This window comes from Galeopterus variegatus, unplaced genomic scaffold, assembly GCF_000696425.1.
Source record: "Galeopterus variegatus unplaced genomic scaffold, G_variegatus-3.0.2 Scaffold769, whole genome shotgun sequence".
Taxonomy (NCBI): domain Eukaryota; kingdom Metazoa; phylum Chordata; class Mammalia; order Dermoptera; family Cynocephalidae; genus Galeopterus; species Galeopterus variegatus.
In genome coordinates this window covers 390,416-406,510 of record NW_007726880.1, presented here as the reverse complement: position 1 = coordinate 406,510, position 16,095 = coordinate 390,416, and the positions used below count along the sequence as shown (strand labels likewise).

General features: G+C 54.3%; 1 protein-coding gene across 1 annotated transcript in view; it reads left to right on the top strand.

Annotated features, from left to right (window-relative positions):
* MROH2A (maestro heat-like repeat family member 2A) overlaps positions 1-14,292 on the top strand; it is a 47,860-nt gene extending 33,568 nt beyond the window's left edge. Inside the window, exons 28-43 of the mRNA XM_008572264.1 lie at positions 705-809; positions 1,972-2,095; positions 2,633-2,751; positions 3,562-3,714; positions 4,048-4,202; positions 6,123-6,282; positions 6,364-6,557; positions 6,982-7,119; positions 7,622-7,736; positions 9,715-9,864; positions 9,952-10,134; positions 10,634-10,789; positions 12,378-12,509; positions 13,188-13,290; positions 13,589-13,654; positions 14,159-14,292. Coding sequence (XP_008570486.1) covers positions 705-809; positions 1,972-2,095; positions 2,633-2,751; positions 3,562-3,714; positions 4,048-4,202; positions 6,123-6,282; positions 6,364-6,557; positions 6,982-7,119; positions 7,622-7,736; positions 9,715-9,864; positions 9,952-10,134; positions 10,634-10,789; positions 12,378-12,509; positions 13,188-13,290; positions 13,589-13,654; positions 14,159-14,280 — 2,175 coding nt within the window. The 3' untranslated portion in view covers positions 14,281-14,292. The remainder of the gene's footprint in view (positions 1-704; positions 810-1,971; positions 2,096-2,632; positions 2,752-3,561; positions 3,715-4,047; positions 4,203-6,122; positions 6,283-6,363; positions 6,558-6,981; positions 7,120-7,621; positions 7,737-9,714; positions 9,865-9,951; positions 10,135-10,633; positions 10,790-12,377; positions 12,510-13,187; positions 13,291-13,588; positions 13,655-14,158) is intronic.
* Positions 14,293-16,095: the final 1,803 nt, after the last annotated feature.

Sequence of the window (16,095 nt, the reverse complement as noted above, 5' to 3'; positions counted from 1 at the left end):
CTTTTAAGTTGATTGAGACTTGTTTAGTGGCCCAGATATGGTCTATCTTGGTAAATATTCCATGTGCACTTGAAAAATATTCTGCTGTTGTTGAGTGGAGTGTTTCTAAATGTCAATGAGGCCGTTGGTTGGTAGTGTTGTTCCAGTTTTCTATATCCTTTCTGATGCTCTGTCTTCTTGTTCTATCAATTATTGAGAAAAATGTACTGAAATCTCTGACTATCAGTGTGGATTTGTTTATTTCTCCTTTCAGGTTTATTAGTTTTTGCTTTGTGTATTATTTAGCTATGTTATTAGGTGCATAAACGTTTACGACTATTATGTCCTCTTGACCCTTTATCATGATGACATGACCCTGTTTATCCATAGTAATAGTCTTTGCTCTGAAATGAACTTTAATATTAGAATGGAGTGCAGGGCGGGCTGTGCTCCCAGCCTTTCATCTGCAGGCAGACATTTGGAGCCAGGACAAACACAACAGCCAAGCACCATCCTGGTGAGGATGCTGGGGTTGCTCTCTCCCTGCCCACAGACTCCTCTCCCTTTATGGAGGGGCCTGGGAAGAAAACCAGAAGTGTCTAGAACCACATAGAAGCATTGAAAGTCAGAGTCTGAGAGGGAGGGACAAGGATGGCAAAAGCTGGCCAGGAGGGCTCACCCCAAGATTCTAATGCCCAATTCTGTGTTCTGGACTCTACCTACAGCTTCTGGAAAAGTGGATCTTGTCAGAGAAAGAAGGGGAGCGGGAGAAAGCTATGAACCTCCACCTCCACCTCATGCAAATCTACGGCCAAAGCATCGGTGTCTGTGTGAGTCCAGGAGAGCCAGCCTCCGGCCTGTCTCTCTGACAGTCCAAAGAGAAATGCCTGTTTCTATTTGGGAGAAGAGGGAACACATTTGCAGTCAAGTTCTGCCCTGAAGAGTTCCCTGGGGAGAGGCTGCCATGAGTTAGCGCTGGGGCTCTGGGGTGGGTGAAGGAGGGAGAGGATGGGACGGGGCTTGGCGTGGATCCAGCTCGTGTGGGGCCCGAGGCTCGTGCAGGGCTGAGGCCCCCTTTAAGAAAAAGGATACTCAATGATGAATACTACGTTGGTTAGGAAAGTGAATATTTACTTAGAATGAGAAAATAACTCACTACAAAATCACAAATTTTACAAACCTCCACAAGTACCCCAAACATCAGGAAATCTAAAACCATGTAGTGTTTTTATTGATTAACCATCTGACACAGCTTGAGGAGACCTCTTTTCCTATATTTGCTGGCTCTTTGGTTCCCGTGTGGTCACGGATGGCTGTGGGCAGGTGGACGATGTGTCCCGGGCTGGGGTGCAGGGCAGGCCTCAGGTCTTGGGGTGGTGCATGGTGGGAACAGGTGTGCAGGACCCTGGTCCTGGAGCACCTGCATGGAGGTGGGATGAGGGCTCAGCATCACAAGCCAGGCTAAGGGCAGTGCTAGGTAATGCTGGAGGCCAGGCGCTGAGAAGAGTCGCCTGGATGCTCTGATCTGATTCTCACAGCATTCCCCGCAGGAGGAGGCACCGTTATCACTCCATTTTCCTGACAGGTAACATGAGGGACTGAGAGGCAAGGTACTCAGCTCGGGTCACTTAGCTAGTGAACATGGCAGTCCCGATTTGAGCCCAGGGCTCAGTTACAGGAACAAGGCAGGTGCCCAGACACAGAACCTGGGCCCGAATTCAGAGTGGTGCAGACTCAGGGCAAAAACACCTGACTTGGGGCAAGTCCTCAACTGGAACCCCTTGGATACTGGCTGATGGTGTCCAGGGCCCAGCTGTGGGGCTGAGACGTGATGCTTGCATGCAAGGCAGATGGTAGCAGTCTCCCCCTCCCTGGTTGGGGTGTTTTCAGCTCAGGTTTCGCCCTCTCTAGTCACCCTACGCTGCCCCTGGGCAGCCCGAGGTGTGCATGAGAAGGCAGAGGGTGTGAGCCTTGCGGTCTCCTGTCCTGCAGATCCCCCTGAAGCTGGGGCAGTTTGGCACGCTGGTTGGACTCATCGCCCCATGCACCTGTGACACTCACCGAAGAACCCGCATGGCATCAACTAATGTCCTGTCCAACCTGCTAGATCTTCATGGTATGGAGAAGGCAGGACACGAGGGCCAGCCTCTTCAGGCTGGGAAGGAGGGCTGGCACCAGAGGTGTCAGCTGCGGGTCTGCCCTGGAGGGAAGCATAGCTTCTCTGTGCAGGCAGCTGTGGAGACACACAAGGGTGACCAGCAGGAGAGTCGGGGCAGGGGTGGGGGACAGCTCACCAAGAGGTCATGGAAACTTCTGGAAAGAGAGGCTCTTAGTTCACATTGATTCACTGAGGGCATATGCTGGGCACTGAGGGCCCTACTGGGATAAGGTCAGCTTGCAGATACCAAAGACTTGGCAGAACTGGCCAGAGCTGAGCTCAGGGGAGAGCAGGCATGTGAGCTGTGTGCAGAGGTGGTGCAGGCAGAGGTCCCCACACAGCAGGAACAGTGAGAGCAAAGACAAGAAGGGATGGGGTGTCTGGATGCTGGAGGGTGGCGCAGGCCCCCAGAGTCGGAGCAGAAGCTGATCATGAAATGGCCGAGGCCAGGCTCTGTGTCCTTGCTGGTCATTTCTGAAATTGTGTTCCCAACAGCAACCCAGACCTGCTCCTTATGGGACATTACCAAGGAGAAGGAGCTGGAGAAATGTAAGGAGGACCTCTGGGGAATGGACGTGGAGCAGATTTTCTGTGTGTCATCCAGAATGGCCAAGGTGATGAGAGGGAAGCCCGGGTGGACTGCTGGACTGGTGTCGGGGTGCCTGGGCCATCTCCTGCGGTGGGGCCTTCCTCGGCTGGCCACGCAGCCCACTTCTCTAGGGGCTGCAGCTTCCATGGCCTTTGGTCCAGCTGACACCATCTGTACTGAAATGGCCTACAGTGTGTCAGGTTCCCCCTGGGCTCTCTGGCACACAGTAGATGCTTAGCATTCCCTGGCTGTCTTCTCCTCATCCCACTGAGCGTGGAGGGGACTGCAGGAACCATCCAGATGGGCCCTGCACACAGGCGTTGGACATGGGCAGGCCGATGGTGTGCTAATGGGTGGATGTCTCAGAGCCACTTAAATGGGGCTTGGGACTTCAGAAGGGAGGGGTCACTTCTGTCCCAGAGGCAGAGGTGGCTTTCTGGAGCAAGGGTGGCCTGCACAGTGGCAGGACCAGGTTGGAGGGCATCAGGGCTCAGGACACCCAGGCTACAAGGCAGCAGAGTGAGGACGGGGCGAGTTTGGGGTTTGGGAAGGGAGGGGGCAGGCGATGAGGAGTGGCAGTGAGTGGGTACATTCCGGAAAGCAGAACGGGCCTTTGGAGTAGGGGAGTGATGTTCCGAGCAGACCCGTGGCGGGGACAGCCTCAGGCTGGGCAGGGCCCGGGAGGAGACCATGCCATGGTCTGAGAGAGGATGTGGGGCCCAGGCTGGGCCATGAGAGGGGGCGGGGGGAGGGGGCATCAGTGGCTACAGGAGGACAGGGGGGTTGGCCTGGGACTTGGTTTGGGGACCTGAGGTTCGGCCTACTCTGTTCCTAGGTGGTCTGCATGGAGTTCAATTGCGACGAAGTGGTCTCGCTCATCCAGAAACTCTGCGAGAACATTGGGGCCATGAACCTGCAGCACGACAAGGCCTCTGTCACCTGGATAGGCACCTTCCTCCAGATGCGGGTCAAGGAGCTGGAGGACAAGGTGGCAGAGCCGTGGCAGGGAGCAGGGCTGGGGCTGCCCGGTGCACCCAGATGCAAGGGACCAGACAAGGGCCCCACCTGCACCCGCTGATATTTCCTCCCCCAAACTCCTGCTTGCTGTCGAGCAACCTGGTCAGTGAGTGGATGGTGGACTAGGCCTGAGGCTCTCTCTCCCAGAGGGCACCACCTCCCACCCCAAAAACCCAGTAAAATGAGAAGTGTGGGGAGGGTGCTGGCAGTTTAATCCGCCCATTGTCCAACTGGCAAGAGTCCCTGGAGGAGGGGTGTCCCATGGGGCCCAGGCTGCCCCAGTGATGCCCCACCCCCTCCCCAGGTGGCCGAGATCCTGGGTGCCATCCTGGTACACCTGCCGGTGGTGGATCACCTGGAGGTGCGGCGTCTCCTCATTGAAGGTGTCCTGCTGCTGGCACACTACCACCAGGAGACAGTCCTCACATCACTCCTGAGGCAGCCCCTGCCCATGGAGAGGTGCGTGCCCTGGAGGAGGGGCTGTGGTCCCCTGTGCAGTTCAGACCAGGCCCAACTCACCAGCTGACATCCTGGATGCTCGGGGCCTTGGGCAGTACCTGTCCCACCCTGAGTGGGTCAGAACCCTCTCTGTGCACCTCCCATAGGAGTCCCAGCCCGTGATGCAGCACTGATCCAGTGCCCAGACTTCTCATGTAGCTTCGTCACATGGAGCTGGGATCTGGATACCGCAGCTCCTCACATGTCCTGGTTGTCGCTCTGGGACAGTGACCATGGAGCCCAGTGTCTCCCCATGGCAGCCCTTTCCTTCCCTGTGGGAACAGAACTCTGGGAGGATAAGCCAAAGGACGTGGCTCCCAAGACCTGAGCAAACCTCTGGAGATGCTCCAGTCTGTCCCTATTTCTTTTGACATGTGGCCTGAGAGGGGAAGCACTTGTTCAGGTCCCCAAGGGATGAAATGGCCCAACCTCCAGCCTGGCAGGTGGCCATGAGTAAGCAGAGCAGAGAGCAGCCCCTCCTTCCCGGTGTCATCTCTGCAAATAGCACTACCTCCTGTGTGTGGCAGAGTCTCACCAAATGTGGGAACGTGCTTGAGGAGGCTTCGGGATTCACGTGGGGAGGGCCTGGAAGGAGGTGGGCAGTCATCCCCAGAGCAGCTGGACCTGGGCTGGGGCAGTGAGATGGGGCGGATGTTGCACTAGGGGGCTGTGAACAGAGAGAAACGCTTCACACACAGGCCTGGGATCCGGGGCCGGGGGGCTGACCCACAGGAAGGGCAGGCGTGGCTCCCCGTGGGGCTGCTTCTCGGGAGGGCAACCCTGCCATGGGTCTAGGTGGGAGGACAGTGCAGATTTTGTGATTTAATGAGGGTTAGTGGCTCTTGGGGCAGCGCTGGGCAGGGGTGGGGGGCAGTGTTTGGTGCAGCCCTGTCAGGGCAGACCTGGGCCGGGCTGGCCTTCTTGGTGGCCATGCCACGCTGGCTTTCACTTAGCTCACCAGCATCTATATTGGTTAGCTATCACTGCGTAACAAATTACCAGCAGCTTAGAAGCTCAGAACAGCACCCTGTGTTCTCTCTCAGTTCCTGTGGGTCAGGAGTCTGGGTGGGGCTTAGCTGGGCCCTCTGCTCAGGGTCTCACAAGGCTGCGATCGAGGTGATGGCCGGCTGCATTCCATAGCTGGGTCGTCTTCCAAGCTCACGTGGTTGTTGGTAGAATCAAGTTTCTTGCTGTTGTAGGACTGAGGTCCCAGCTTTCTCATTTCCTTACAGCCCTGTGGCCTTTTTACACACGGTGCTAATGAGTGTTCTGTGTCCACCTCTGCATTTGATCCCTATCATGAGGCCCTGACCATGTCTCCTCCACCCCAAACTTGGGCGTTTGGTCTTGTGGACTCAGATAGGCAGTTTGCAGGTCTCTTCGTTCAATTAACCTTATTAGACTTGTTGCTTTAGCCTTTGAGAACCTACCAGATTCCCACCTCTGTACGTCTATCCCGGGCACATTAAATCACTATACTGGGGCACTTTTCTTCTTGGCAGGGCCATGGGCTTAGACTTGGACTTTGGGATCAGGAAGTCCATTTCCAATTACAGTTTGGCAGGTTACCTAAGCTCCGCAAACCTGAGTTTCCTTTTCTGTAGAATATGGAGATAAAAATATCTTCTTCAACGGTGTGTTGGGAGGAGTAGGTGGTATGATATCAGCAAGCTGCCTAGTAGTGGAGCCAGGGCTTCCCGACGGGCTGTGTCCTGGGCAGAGCTTGGTGGCTCAGTGTGGGGTCAGAACCTCTGGTGGCTCATTCAACCTCCCTAGATTCAGCCCCCAGAGTTCAACCCATACTTAGGGGGCACCCTTGGATTCTTAGCTGCCAGGGCACATGCAGGAAACCCACAGTCCTTGTGCCCTATCTTTGGCCAGACACCTGATGGAGGTGTGGCTGGCAGTGTCGGAGAACGTGCCTTTTGCCCAGACCATGCTCCATAGCCTGATGGGCCGGCTGCAGTCACGGTTCACTCCCAGGGTCAATGCTACCTCCAAGGCTGACATCTGGCGCCTGGCCACAGTGGACCCTCTGATGGTGAGTTGCAGGGGCAGGCCCTGGGGCTCCTTGGGGGTCTCAGGGTGGGAGTCTTGACACCCCTGGCCCTTGTCTCTGCAGACGCTGTGCACCATCCGCCTTCTCATTGAGGAGATGGATGAGGACGACAGGCTCCCTGACCTCTTTCCCGACCTTGTCTACACACTCCTGCTGCAGCTCGGCAGCAGCCACAGGCCGGAGGCTGCCTCGCCTGTCCTGAAGATGTGGAGACTGGCCCACACAGGGACCCTGCCCGAGGAGATGAACCTGCAAAGGTGCTCTGCAGGGGAGATGGGCAGGTGGGAGGGGGACCTGGGTGCAGGGCAGCAGGCTTGTGCTGGGCTCAGCCTCAGGCTGCTTCTTGGATGCCAGTGGACTCCAGGAGTCACCTCCACTGAGGGGCCTTGGTGGTCCCCTCTTAGTGGGGAGAGAAGTTTCTGAAAGCTGATCTTATTCATGATCCTCCCTCACATGTGTCCAGCATGGTATGGCTTTCAGAGTTTGAGAACCCCTTCTCTCCTGGGACAGAACCCTCACCCCCTTGGGCTAGGCCAGCAGGCATTGGGATCCCCACCTCACAGACCAGAGAATGTGGCCCAGAGTGTGGCAGCCACAGACGGCGGCCTCTGGGCCAGCCCTCCCCCTGGGCGCATAGCTCCCAGAAGGGCAGCTGCATTATGGGCTCCTACCTTCTTCCAGGATCACGATCAAATCCATGCAGATTTTATTCAAGAGAATCAACAGCGAGCACCTGGTACACGCCGTAGAAGAGCAGGCAGTGTGGACCCTGCTGGAGAACAGCGCCACATTCCTGGAGGGCGTGAGCCTGCTGGCCAGGTGGGGCCCAGGCTCCCCTAGGGTGGGACCTGGTGCCTGCAGAGGCCCCTCCTTGCTGGACAGAAGGGCCCCCAGTGAAAGGTGTGGCCTGGGTTATGGCTAAATGCCTCATTTCTGGAGAAATGGTCACATTGGCTGTGTCCCAGAGTCTGGGATGGCAATGATGTGCAGGACAGCAAGAATCTTTTATTTCAGCCTTCCTGCTCCAAAGCAGGAGGTGTGAGGTCAGGGGGAGGAGGGGCTTGCCCAAGGCCACATGGGGCCCCCAAGCAGGGGCTGGTCCTGATCACACACGAAAGCCCTCATCTAGCCCTTTTATAAAAAGGAGATGGAAAGTGATCATTTCACTGACAACCCAGCCAAGCCCCCTGGGGGAGGAGAGAGAGGCCCAGAGATGGTACGAGATCTGACCGCCATCACCCCGCGAGCTGGCACCAGGCTCCAGAGCAGCTCTGCCTGGCCCTGCGCAGACGCAGGCAGGAGCTGGGACGCTTCCTCACAGGCTGTGCATGCAGAACGTGGAGGGCTACAGACAGAGGCTGTCGGAGCTGGTGCTCAGGGGCATGGACTCGGAGGTCCTGAGCTGCCGCATCAGTAGCACTGCGGTCTGTGTGGAAGTGAGGCGCGGGGCATGGGTGGGGCGTGAGCGGAGGGGGAGGGTGTACCCTGGGCTCTCCTGGGGCTGGCTTATCTCCCAGTCTCTGAGGGGCATTGAGTTGGGGAGCGGGCAAGCTTTCCTCCTGTGTGTGTTCATTCACTTCTTCACTCCTTCATTCATTGATCACATGAGTAGTTCAGGGCCGGGCAGGTGGGGAAAGAGAGGCTGAGACAGCCTGTGCCCTGAAGTGTAGAAGGTGACTGATGCATGGCAGGTATGTGCCAGCAACCCAGGGGGGCCCAGAGGAGGCTCCCTAGGCTCTCACTGGGGAAGGGGCAGGGATGGATGGTATGGCCCAGCTACCCTAACATACGGTTACAGCATTTATGGGATTAAGAGGGAATTAGCCAGAAAACTTTTAGGAAAAATTTTATCGGCCTCCCGATGCCCAGTATGCTGTAGGAACCAAACACAAGCCCGGGCCAGGGGTCAGCAAACTTTTTTGTAGAGGGCAGGGCCACATAGTAAATAAATATTTTTGACTTTGTAGTCAACCCGGCTGCTGCGGGGGAGCCTCTGCAGGCAATGCATAACCCAGTGGGCGTGGCTGGGCTCTAGGACAACAGGCTGATGGGCACAAATTGAAACTTCATATCATTTTCATGTGTCACAAACTGTCTTAGATTTTTTTCCACCATTGAAAACTGTGCAAATGACTCCTGGCTATGGGCTGTACAAAAACTCCCGGCCTGATAGAAGACCAACCTGGGATGCTCATCAAGTTCACGGGCTGTTCTCTGTGGTCATGTCTCCTCTGTAAAACCTCAAAATAGAGGTGGGAAAGAGGGGCTCTCCCTCATTGTCTCACCTGGGGAACTGTCCCTTTTGATATATCTGAATTTACAACTGTAGGGGGCTGGAAGCCCTGCATGCAGTGGCCAGGCCCACGTACTAGAATTAGAGGTCCTGGTTAGGCTCTGACTCCTCAGCAGCCAAGCAGCTGTGGATAAGTCTCAGTTCTCCAATTTCTGCATCTGCTAAACTGGGGACAGCAGTACCTACCTTACAGGGCTTTGCAAATTAGATGAGATAATGTACACATTGCTTGGCTGTGCGGTAAGTACTCACTAAGTGCTAGCTAACTGTTTGAAAATTAGTTCCAGTTTTCAAAAAACAAGTTATTTAAATTCTTCAAAAGTCAATAGGGGTGGATTTTAAAATAATTTTGTTTTGACACATGCTAAGAGGCTTGGACTTTTTCTTGAAGGGCATTTAAAATAGGGTGTGATCGTTTTATTTACCACCCTGCCTGGCTCAGCAAATGTTTAAATGAACTGAGTGCCCTAGGATGCTCACGCTGATGTTGGTGTCCAGGATGGGCTGGAGGGGGGATGAGGCAGAGACAGGGCTAGGGAGGTTAGAGCATCTGTGCCTAATGGTCAGGAGACTAGCTTACTCCTCCTGTCCTGGACGCACCAGTTTGGTGTTTAGTTTTCTTTGGGTCTCTTTAAACATACTCAAGTGTTTGTATACACACACACACACACACACACAAGCACGCACGCGTGCACACACACACCAGGGGGTCCCCATTGACCTGAGGTCTTGGCACTTTGAGCGGCCAGTAGTGATTCTCTCAAATGAGTGAAATTCATGCTTCTTATGCATTTCTGTTCATACACGGGTGGGTGTGGCTCCGGCACACAGCAGCTGCGCTGTCATAACTGAAGAAATAAGTGGCGAGTGACTATACGTACCTGCATAGGGCACACTTGTCTAGCATTGCCCACACATTTCATTACTGAATTCCCACAACTCCTCTGAGGCACGTGCTAGCGTCACCCCCTTTTCACAGTTGAGGAAACTGAGGCACTCACAACCCCTCCCCTCTTGCTCACAGAGCATCCACTCTGTGCCTTGCATCTAATCCCATGTCCTGCCTTGCTGCTGAGAAACAGGCCTCTGCTGGGGATAACTGTCAAAGTTCTCCTTTGCAGTTCATGAGCGACCCGATCCTGCACCAGCAGAAGCTGCTGAGGCCGGCGGTGCTGATGCTGGAGAAGGGCGTGGACCAGGAAGAGGACGAGGCCCTGCGGGTGCTCTCCCTGCGCGCCCTCGGCAACATGGCTCTGGGCGCCCCTAGGAAGGTATGGCACCCCCGAGCCCAGGTCCCCGGGGCCAGCTCCAGCCAGCTGGGGACTGAGGTGGAGCTCAGGGCCGCCCGCCTCCACCAGGTGAAGCAGCATCGGAAGCTCCTGCTGGAGAAGTGCCTGGGCTCCCTGAGGGGGCCCGGGAGCCCCAGTGTGGCCGCTGAGGGCATGGAGGCCCTGACCAAAATCCTGGCTGAGCTCCGAGAAGGGGACCTGGGCTCCTCCTTCGATGCCATCTCCGAGCAGTGCAGGGTCTTCTTCGACAACGTGAGTCCAGACCTGAGCCTCCCTCACCCCCAGGGAAAAGATGTGTCCTGGAGCAGAAAAAGTATCGCTGGGCTGATCAGGGGATCTTGTAAAAAAAAAAAAAAAGTCTTGTTCAAAGTTCCAGGGAACCAGTGCTGTAGAATCTGAGGGCTCCTGGGCCCTCTGGCCCTTCTATGACAGAGGAGCTTGTCCCTTGATTTCCTTGCAGTCCAGGAGCAATCCCGAGCCCCCGTACGTGCAGGGCCCCTGCTAGGCAGTGGGGGGCATTCAGATTTGGCACAAGCCCTCCTCCAGAGAACAGACAGTCACAAGGACCAGATAATGCCCAGTCCCTCGAGTGCTACATGAACCCTGCCCAAGGAGAGGCTCCACCCTGATGGAATGACCCAGAAGGCTCTGTAGGGGCCAAGGGATTGAAAATGGCCTGTGGAGAATGGCTAGGGTTTGGTCGGGTCCTTGCTTCCCGGATGCCAGCCTTCACTTGCACATCTCGCTGCAGGACAGCGGGCAGCTGCGTTTCAAAGCCTTCGTGCTCTTTGGGAAGCTGGCAAAGGTGGTGAGGATTTCCAAGAAGCATTTCTTCAAAGGGGAAGTGAAGAAAGCCTGGGTCCCCCTCATGCTGCACTGCCAGGACCCCTGCTCCAACGTGGCTCGAGTAAGACAAGCCCAAGTCTGGGACTCGATGTCCCCAGAAGGGAGAGGTCCTTGGGCTTTCCCCACCTCACCAGTCTTCTCTGAGAGCCCAGAGGCCACAATCCGCCGGGATCCTGCTGGGGAGAGGGGCCATTCTAAGCAGTCTCAGCTCCGTGGGGGAACATGGCGTAGTTTCCTTTTCTCCAGTCACTGTCTGCATCCGTCCTCTGCCCATCCCCCTTTCTTCTAGCAGCTTCTATAACTCGCAGGTCACTTTTGGATGTCAGGCCTGGGTCCTGCTTAAAATTTGCCTTGAATCTCCCCTCGGTGCTCCCCACGGGGCAGGCCCATGTTGGTGGCTGCTAGGAGCACCGGAGGGTGCTGGCCCAGCTTCTCCGCCCTCTCCAAGGCCCAGCTCCTTTGTTGCTTTGGGGTGGGAGGAGGGACAGCCGCCTCCCCTCGCTCAGTGGCAGCCTCTCAGGCACCTGTCCCCGCAGTCTCCTCACTGACCCTGTAGCCCGACCCTGACCTCCCTCTTCTCTCCTCCCGTCTTCCTGCAGGCTGAGGAGGGGGTGCTGGGGTGCTGGCTGGGGTTGGGGCAGTTCTGGACCCTCCTCTTGAGCCTTGGGGATGCAGCTGTACCCATAGGAGGGGAACATTTTCACCTAGTGCCTTGGTCCCCAGCTCTGGGGTCACAAGTCCCCTCAATCCCATTGCTGTGAGGGCTGCAGGTTGCCAGGTGTGGGTGGGGGTGGTCTAGGTGGCACTCACAGGGAGGTGAGGGGTGTCCTGAAGCACACACCCCAGACTGGGGCTTTGCTCTGACACCCCAGACTGGGGCTTTGCTCTGCTGCGGAGTCCCTGGTAACCCTGGGCATGAAGCGTCACCACTTAGAGACTCCTTTTCCTTGCTGATCCTCGATACTCTCTGTCTACAGCTCACAGTGGTCTGGTGGGGCTGGGGCTCAGGGAAGAAGCTGAGGGCACACCAGCAAGGGTGACCGAGACAGTGTGTTGGGGCGGCTTCCAAGAAGGGACAGATCAGGGGAGACCAGCAGGGGATGGGAAGCGGGGGCTAGCCACAGAGGCCCTTACCATCCCCATCCCTCAGGAAGATACCCCACCTGTCTCTTCCAGCCCTCCCATCTCCTGGGAGCCTGAGGTCAGGGGCTCCTGCCTGCAGTTGTGCTAGAAGGCGGGAGGTGGGAGGAAGGAGCTGGGTGGAGTGGGTCTGGAAGGATGAGAAAGCTTGTCCAGTCCTGCTCTCCCCAAGCCAGCCTCCTGACTCCCAATCTCCTGGGGGACTGGGTCCCTGGCAGGGGTGCTGACGTCACCAAGGGGCTGCAGAGGGGCCAGTGGGGCTGCACCTGCCTCCAGGCTTTTTCTAAATGAACATATAGCCATATGCAAGCTGGTGGTGGCTCCAGTCCCGAGTTGGCTCCCAGGGGCCCCCAGCCCCTCCCTTCTTTGGCTCTGTGAGGCTTTTCTGGGGCTGTCCTCTGGCTTCTTGCCAGCCCCATCCCTCTTGTGAACCACCTTTGCTGGTGAGTAGAGACTGTCCAGTCCACCTGAGGCCTCTTCTGCTATCCTGTGTCCTGTTGTCCTTCCAGGCCTGCATGGCCACCATGTATCAGTGTGTGCACTTCTGGGGCTGGAAGTCCCTGGAGAGCCCCTCGGGGCGAAGTGAGGCCAATGCTGATGACGAGATGACTGTTTTCCAGATGGCCATGTGCTCCATCCTGGTGAGAAAGCCGAAGGGGGACTGGCCCATCCCAGGTGGCCACACACTGGCTTGGAGCTTAGGGTTACAGCTGCTGCAGACTTCTTTCTTGTGACCCTATGTTTCCCTTCTAGATGTGCAATGTTGAGACCAGCACTGCCCAAGAGAAATAGAATGCAAGCCTCATACCCCATTTAAAAATTTTCTAGTACCCACATTCAGAAAAGTGGAAAAGAGGTGGAACGAGTTTTAATAATATATTTCATTTTACCCAATACAGCCAAAACAATCATTTCAACATGTAATCAATTCAAAAATTAGTATTGTGACATTTTATTATTATTTTTTTACCATAGTCTTCAAAATCCAGAAGGCACTTTACGCTTAATTTAGACCAGCCACATTTCAAGTCCTCAAGCGCCACATGTGGCCAGTGGCTACTGTATTGGACAGCACAGACTCTAGAAAAATGTAATAGCCCCTCCAATCGGTCAAGAATGCAACAGAGGGCTGAGGGTCTATCACCTGCCCAGTTACTGATCCGCTGTGTGACACTGGAATGGGTGCTTGCCCTCTCTGGGCAGATGCTCCTAGTTGCAAGGGAATTGATGTAAACGACTGATGGGAACACTCTTGGTGAACAGCTTGTTTCCAGGATTTCATCCTCTAAAGCTGTGTGTGTTACTTATTTTTTTTGCAGACTCAGAAAAAGCCTGCTGTTCTCCACAGCTTCTTGCTAGAGACGATGACCTATGTTAAAAATAACTTCTCAGGGATCAGAATTGCTGCCTGCAACTTGGCAGGTGAGCAGACAGATGTCACCTGATTAAGTACAGGCCTTGAAGGGCCAGCTGGTCAACCCTAGGTCTGGAGGTGGGGAAAACAGGTGGCAGAGCTGGGACCAGAGTGCAAGTCCACCTGCCACACCATGCTTACCTGGCTGATTGGATCAGTCTTCTTCCTCGCCAATTTTGGCCCACCTAAATCCTTAACTGATATCCTCATAAAATAAAAGCAAGTGTCTTGCAGGGAGGGACACAGAGGGATTTGTCTGTTGACCTAATTTTCGCGTGGTGAGCATTTCTTTGGCTACCATTTTAGGAATTATTATCAAGCAGATGTCTGCACATTATCTGAAAAAGCTGGACTTTGCAGGATTACGGAATTGTAAGTAGTGGAGACTCAATTACATTCTGAGTCCATAAATCACCAAAACTCACTTGGGGAGCTTAGTGAAACTGGTTCGAGGGGAGAGCCAGATGACCCTTTGTTGTGGGGGATTTTGGGGGGCTGGGTGTAACCAGGGCAGAGAGAGCTGGATGCACCTAGGGGTGGGTATCCAGGGAGACAACTGTTTGATGGGTGAAGTCCATTTTGTTCCTTTGCGTCTCCTGCCATTCACACATAGTTCTGAGATGCTTCTGCCCTGTGTCTGCAGTCAGGCTCTGTGGGTGATCTTCCTGTCCGTTAGAGTGGTTACTGAAGCCCGGAGAGAGCTGTGGTGTATGTGCCAACATAGCTCCACCTGCTGTCTTCTGGCTTCACACACACGGGAGGTCCCGCCCGACCGTCAGCTGCCTTTGCCTGCAATCCACACATGCTGCGCGGGGCAGAGGCTTGTGGTCCTGACCCAGAGGGTCCTGACTCTTTCCTCTTCGTGCTCACTCTCAGCTCTCCAGGAACTGCAGCTGGACTCGGAGCCTGGGGTCAGGAAGGCAGCCCTGGAGACCCTCAAAGTCTTGGACAGTTGTAGCCAGCACCGGCTTTTGGCTTCACCTGAAGGAATGTACTAGGTGATCCAAATGTAAGATGTAAGCTGCCTCCTTAGAGTGCCAAATCCTACCATAGCAATGCAAACCATTTTAAAATTAGTTTGTAAGAAAAACACTCTTGTAAAATAATCAGTATACTTTTCTTTTCTTCCAATGAAATAAACCTCCCTTGCCAAGTGGAGTGCAGACTTCTGACTATAAGGTGATGACATCCCAGAACGAAGACTCTGGGGCAAAGGGAAGCTTCAGCCCTGCCAAGCCACTTCATTCTCACTTTCCCCATGAATGTGTGTCAGACAGCCCCTCAGCCCAAAGCACCCGAGACAGCCTGTGTCTTCTCTTGCATTTCAGTCCCACACATGCTGATGGTGTCTGCCGCCAGGCACTGTGCCAAGCAGCGAGGAGAGCTGATCTGTTGTCAAGCCTCTGCCCCCAGGGACCCAATTCTTAAGGGCAGATCTCTACCCACCTGACCATGACACACAGCAGAGTGAGTAGGGCTGCAGCCAGGGTGGAAGTGCTGTGGCAGCATGGGGAAGAGTGTCAATCCAGGATGGCTGCATGGAGGAAGTGACATTTATACCAGGCCTAGCCTCACTATCCCATCGAGGCTGGAAGTTATTGAAGCATGTTTGGGCTGCTGGAACAGGAGCTCAGTGAGGCCTGGAACAGAATTCGACTATGGGCCAAAAAAGAGAAAATTAGCCCCATGTCCAAGAAACATGTTGGGGGAAGAGGGGAAGGCAGGAACTTTTCCTATACTCGGGCCATCAACAGAACAGTTGATCTGTCCCCAGAGCAGGTAAAAACAGGACTTCCAGACTGTTCCCACTATAACTGCTGAAAGCAGTCGCCACAAGGGGTCCCCATCACCAGGACAGAGCTGCCGAGCAGTCCACAGCATCAACCCCATGCTAAAGCCTTCTCCAAACAATAGTTTTCAAACTGTTTTGCGGTTCCCATGGATCATAATGAAGTTATTTTCTGCCAAGTGGCAAGTGATGAAGAGTGTTGCTGCTAAAAAAGCTTAAATACCACTGATGAGGCCAGGAATGGACGTGCCATTCAATACAGGTACTGGGGAGACAGCTGTACACTTGTGCAGTAAGGTCTCCTTTCATGCCTGTGCAAAAAACATTTCCAGATGGTTTCCTAAATGTGAAAAGCAAAATTTAAGATAATACTATTTTTGATTTTGAGAGTAGGGTAGGTCTTCCTTAAAAAGTAATAGCAGAAGCCAGGAAAAATAAAGAAGCTATCTGACAATGTTAAAATGTTACTTATGTATAATAAAAACAAAACTTTTGTATATAAATAACAAGACATAGATGGGAGAAGTTAGGTGCAAATTATATAAAACTGGACTGATTCACATAATTGCATCCAGGATATACTCAAATCCATAAGAAACAAAGAAGCAAATAGAACACAGTGTCATGAGAGGACATTCGAAAAGCTGGGACCCGCAGAAGACATCCGCTGTCTTAAGTCGTCCAGAGAAGGCGAACCGCGATGCAGTACAGCTACACCTGCCTGCTGCAGCGGTACCAGCCACCACAGCTGTCAATGCCATCCAGTGGCAATCTCATGGGGAAATGGTACTGCTCCTGTTGCTAGACAGAGTGCAAACTGGAATAGTCATTTGAGAAAGCAATTTGGTAGTTACTAGGAAAGCTGAAGATGCACCCATCCATGACCCTCAGTTCACCTCCGGGTGTGTGCTGCAGATAAATTCACACTCGTGCACAAGGATCACAGGCAATGTGTTCCTAGCTACAGACATCCAAGGAGAATGGGGTAAACTGTCTACCTGGAGAAGTCTTAAAATGAGAGCCC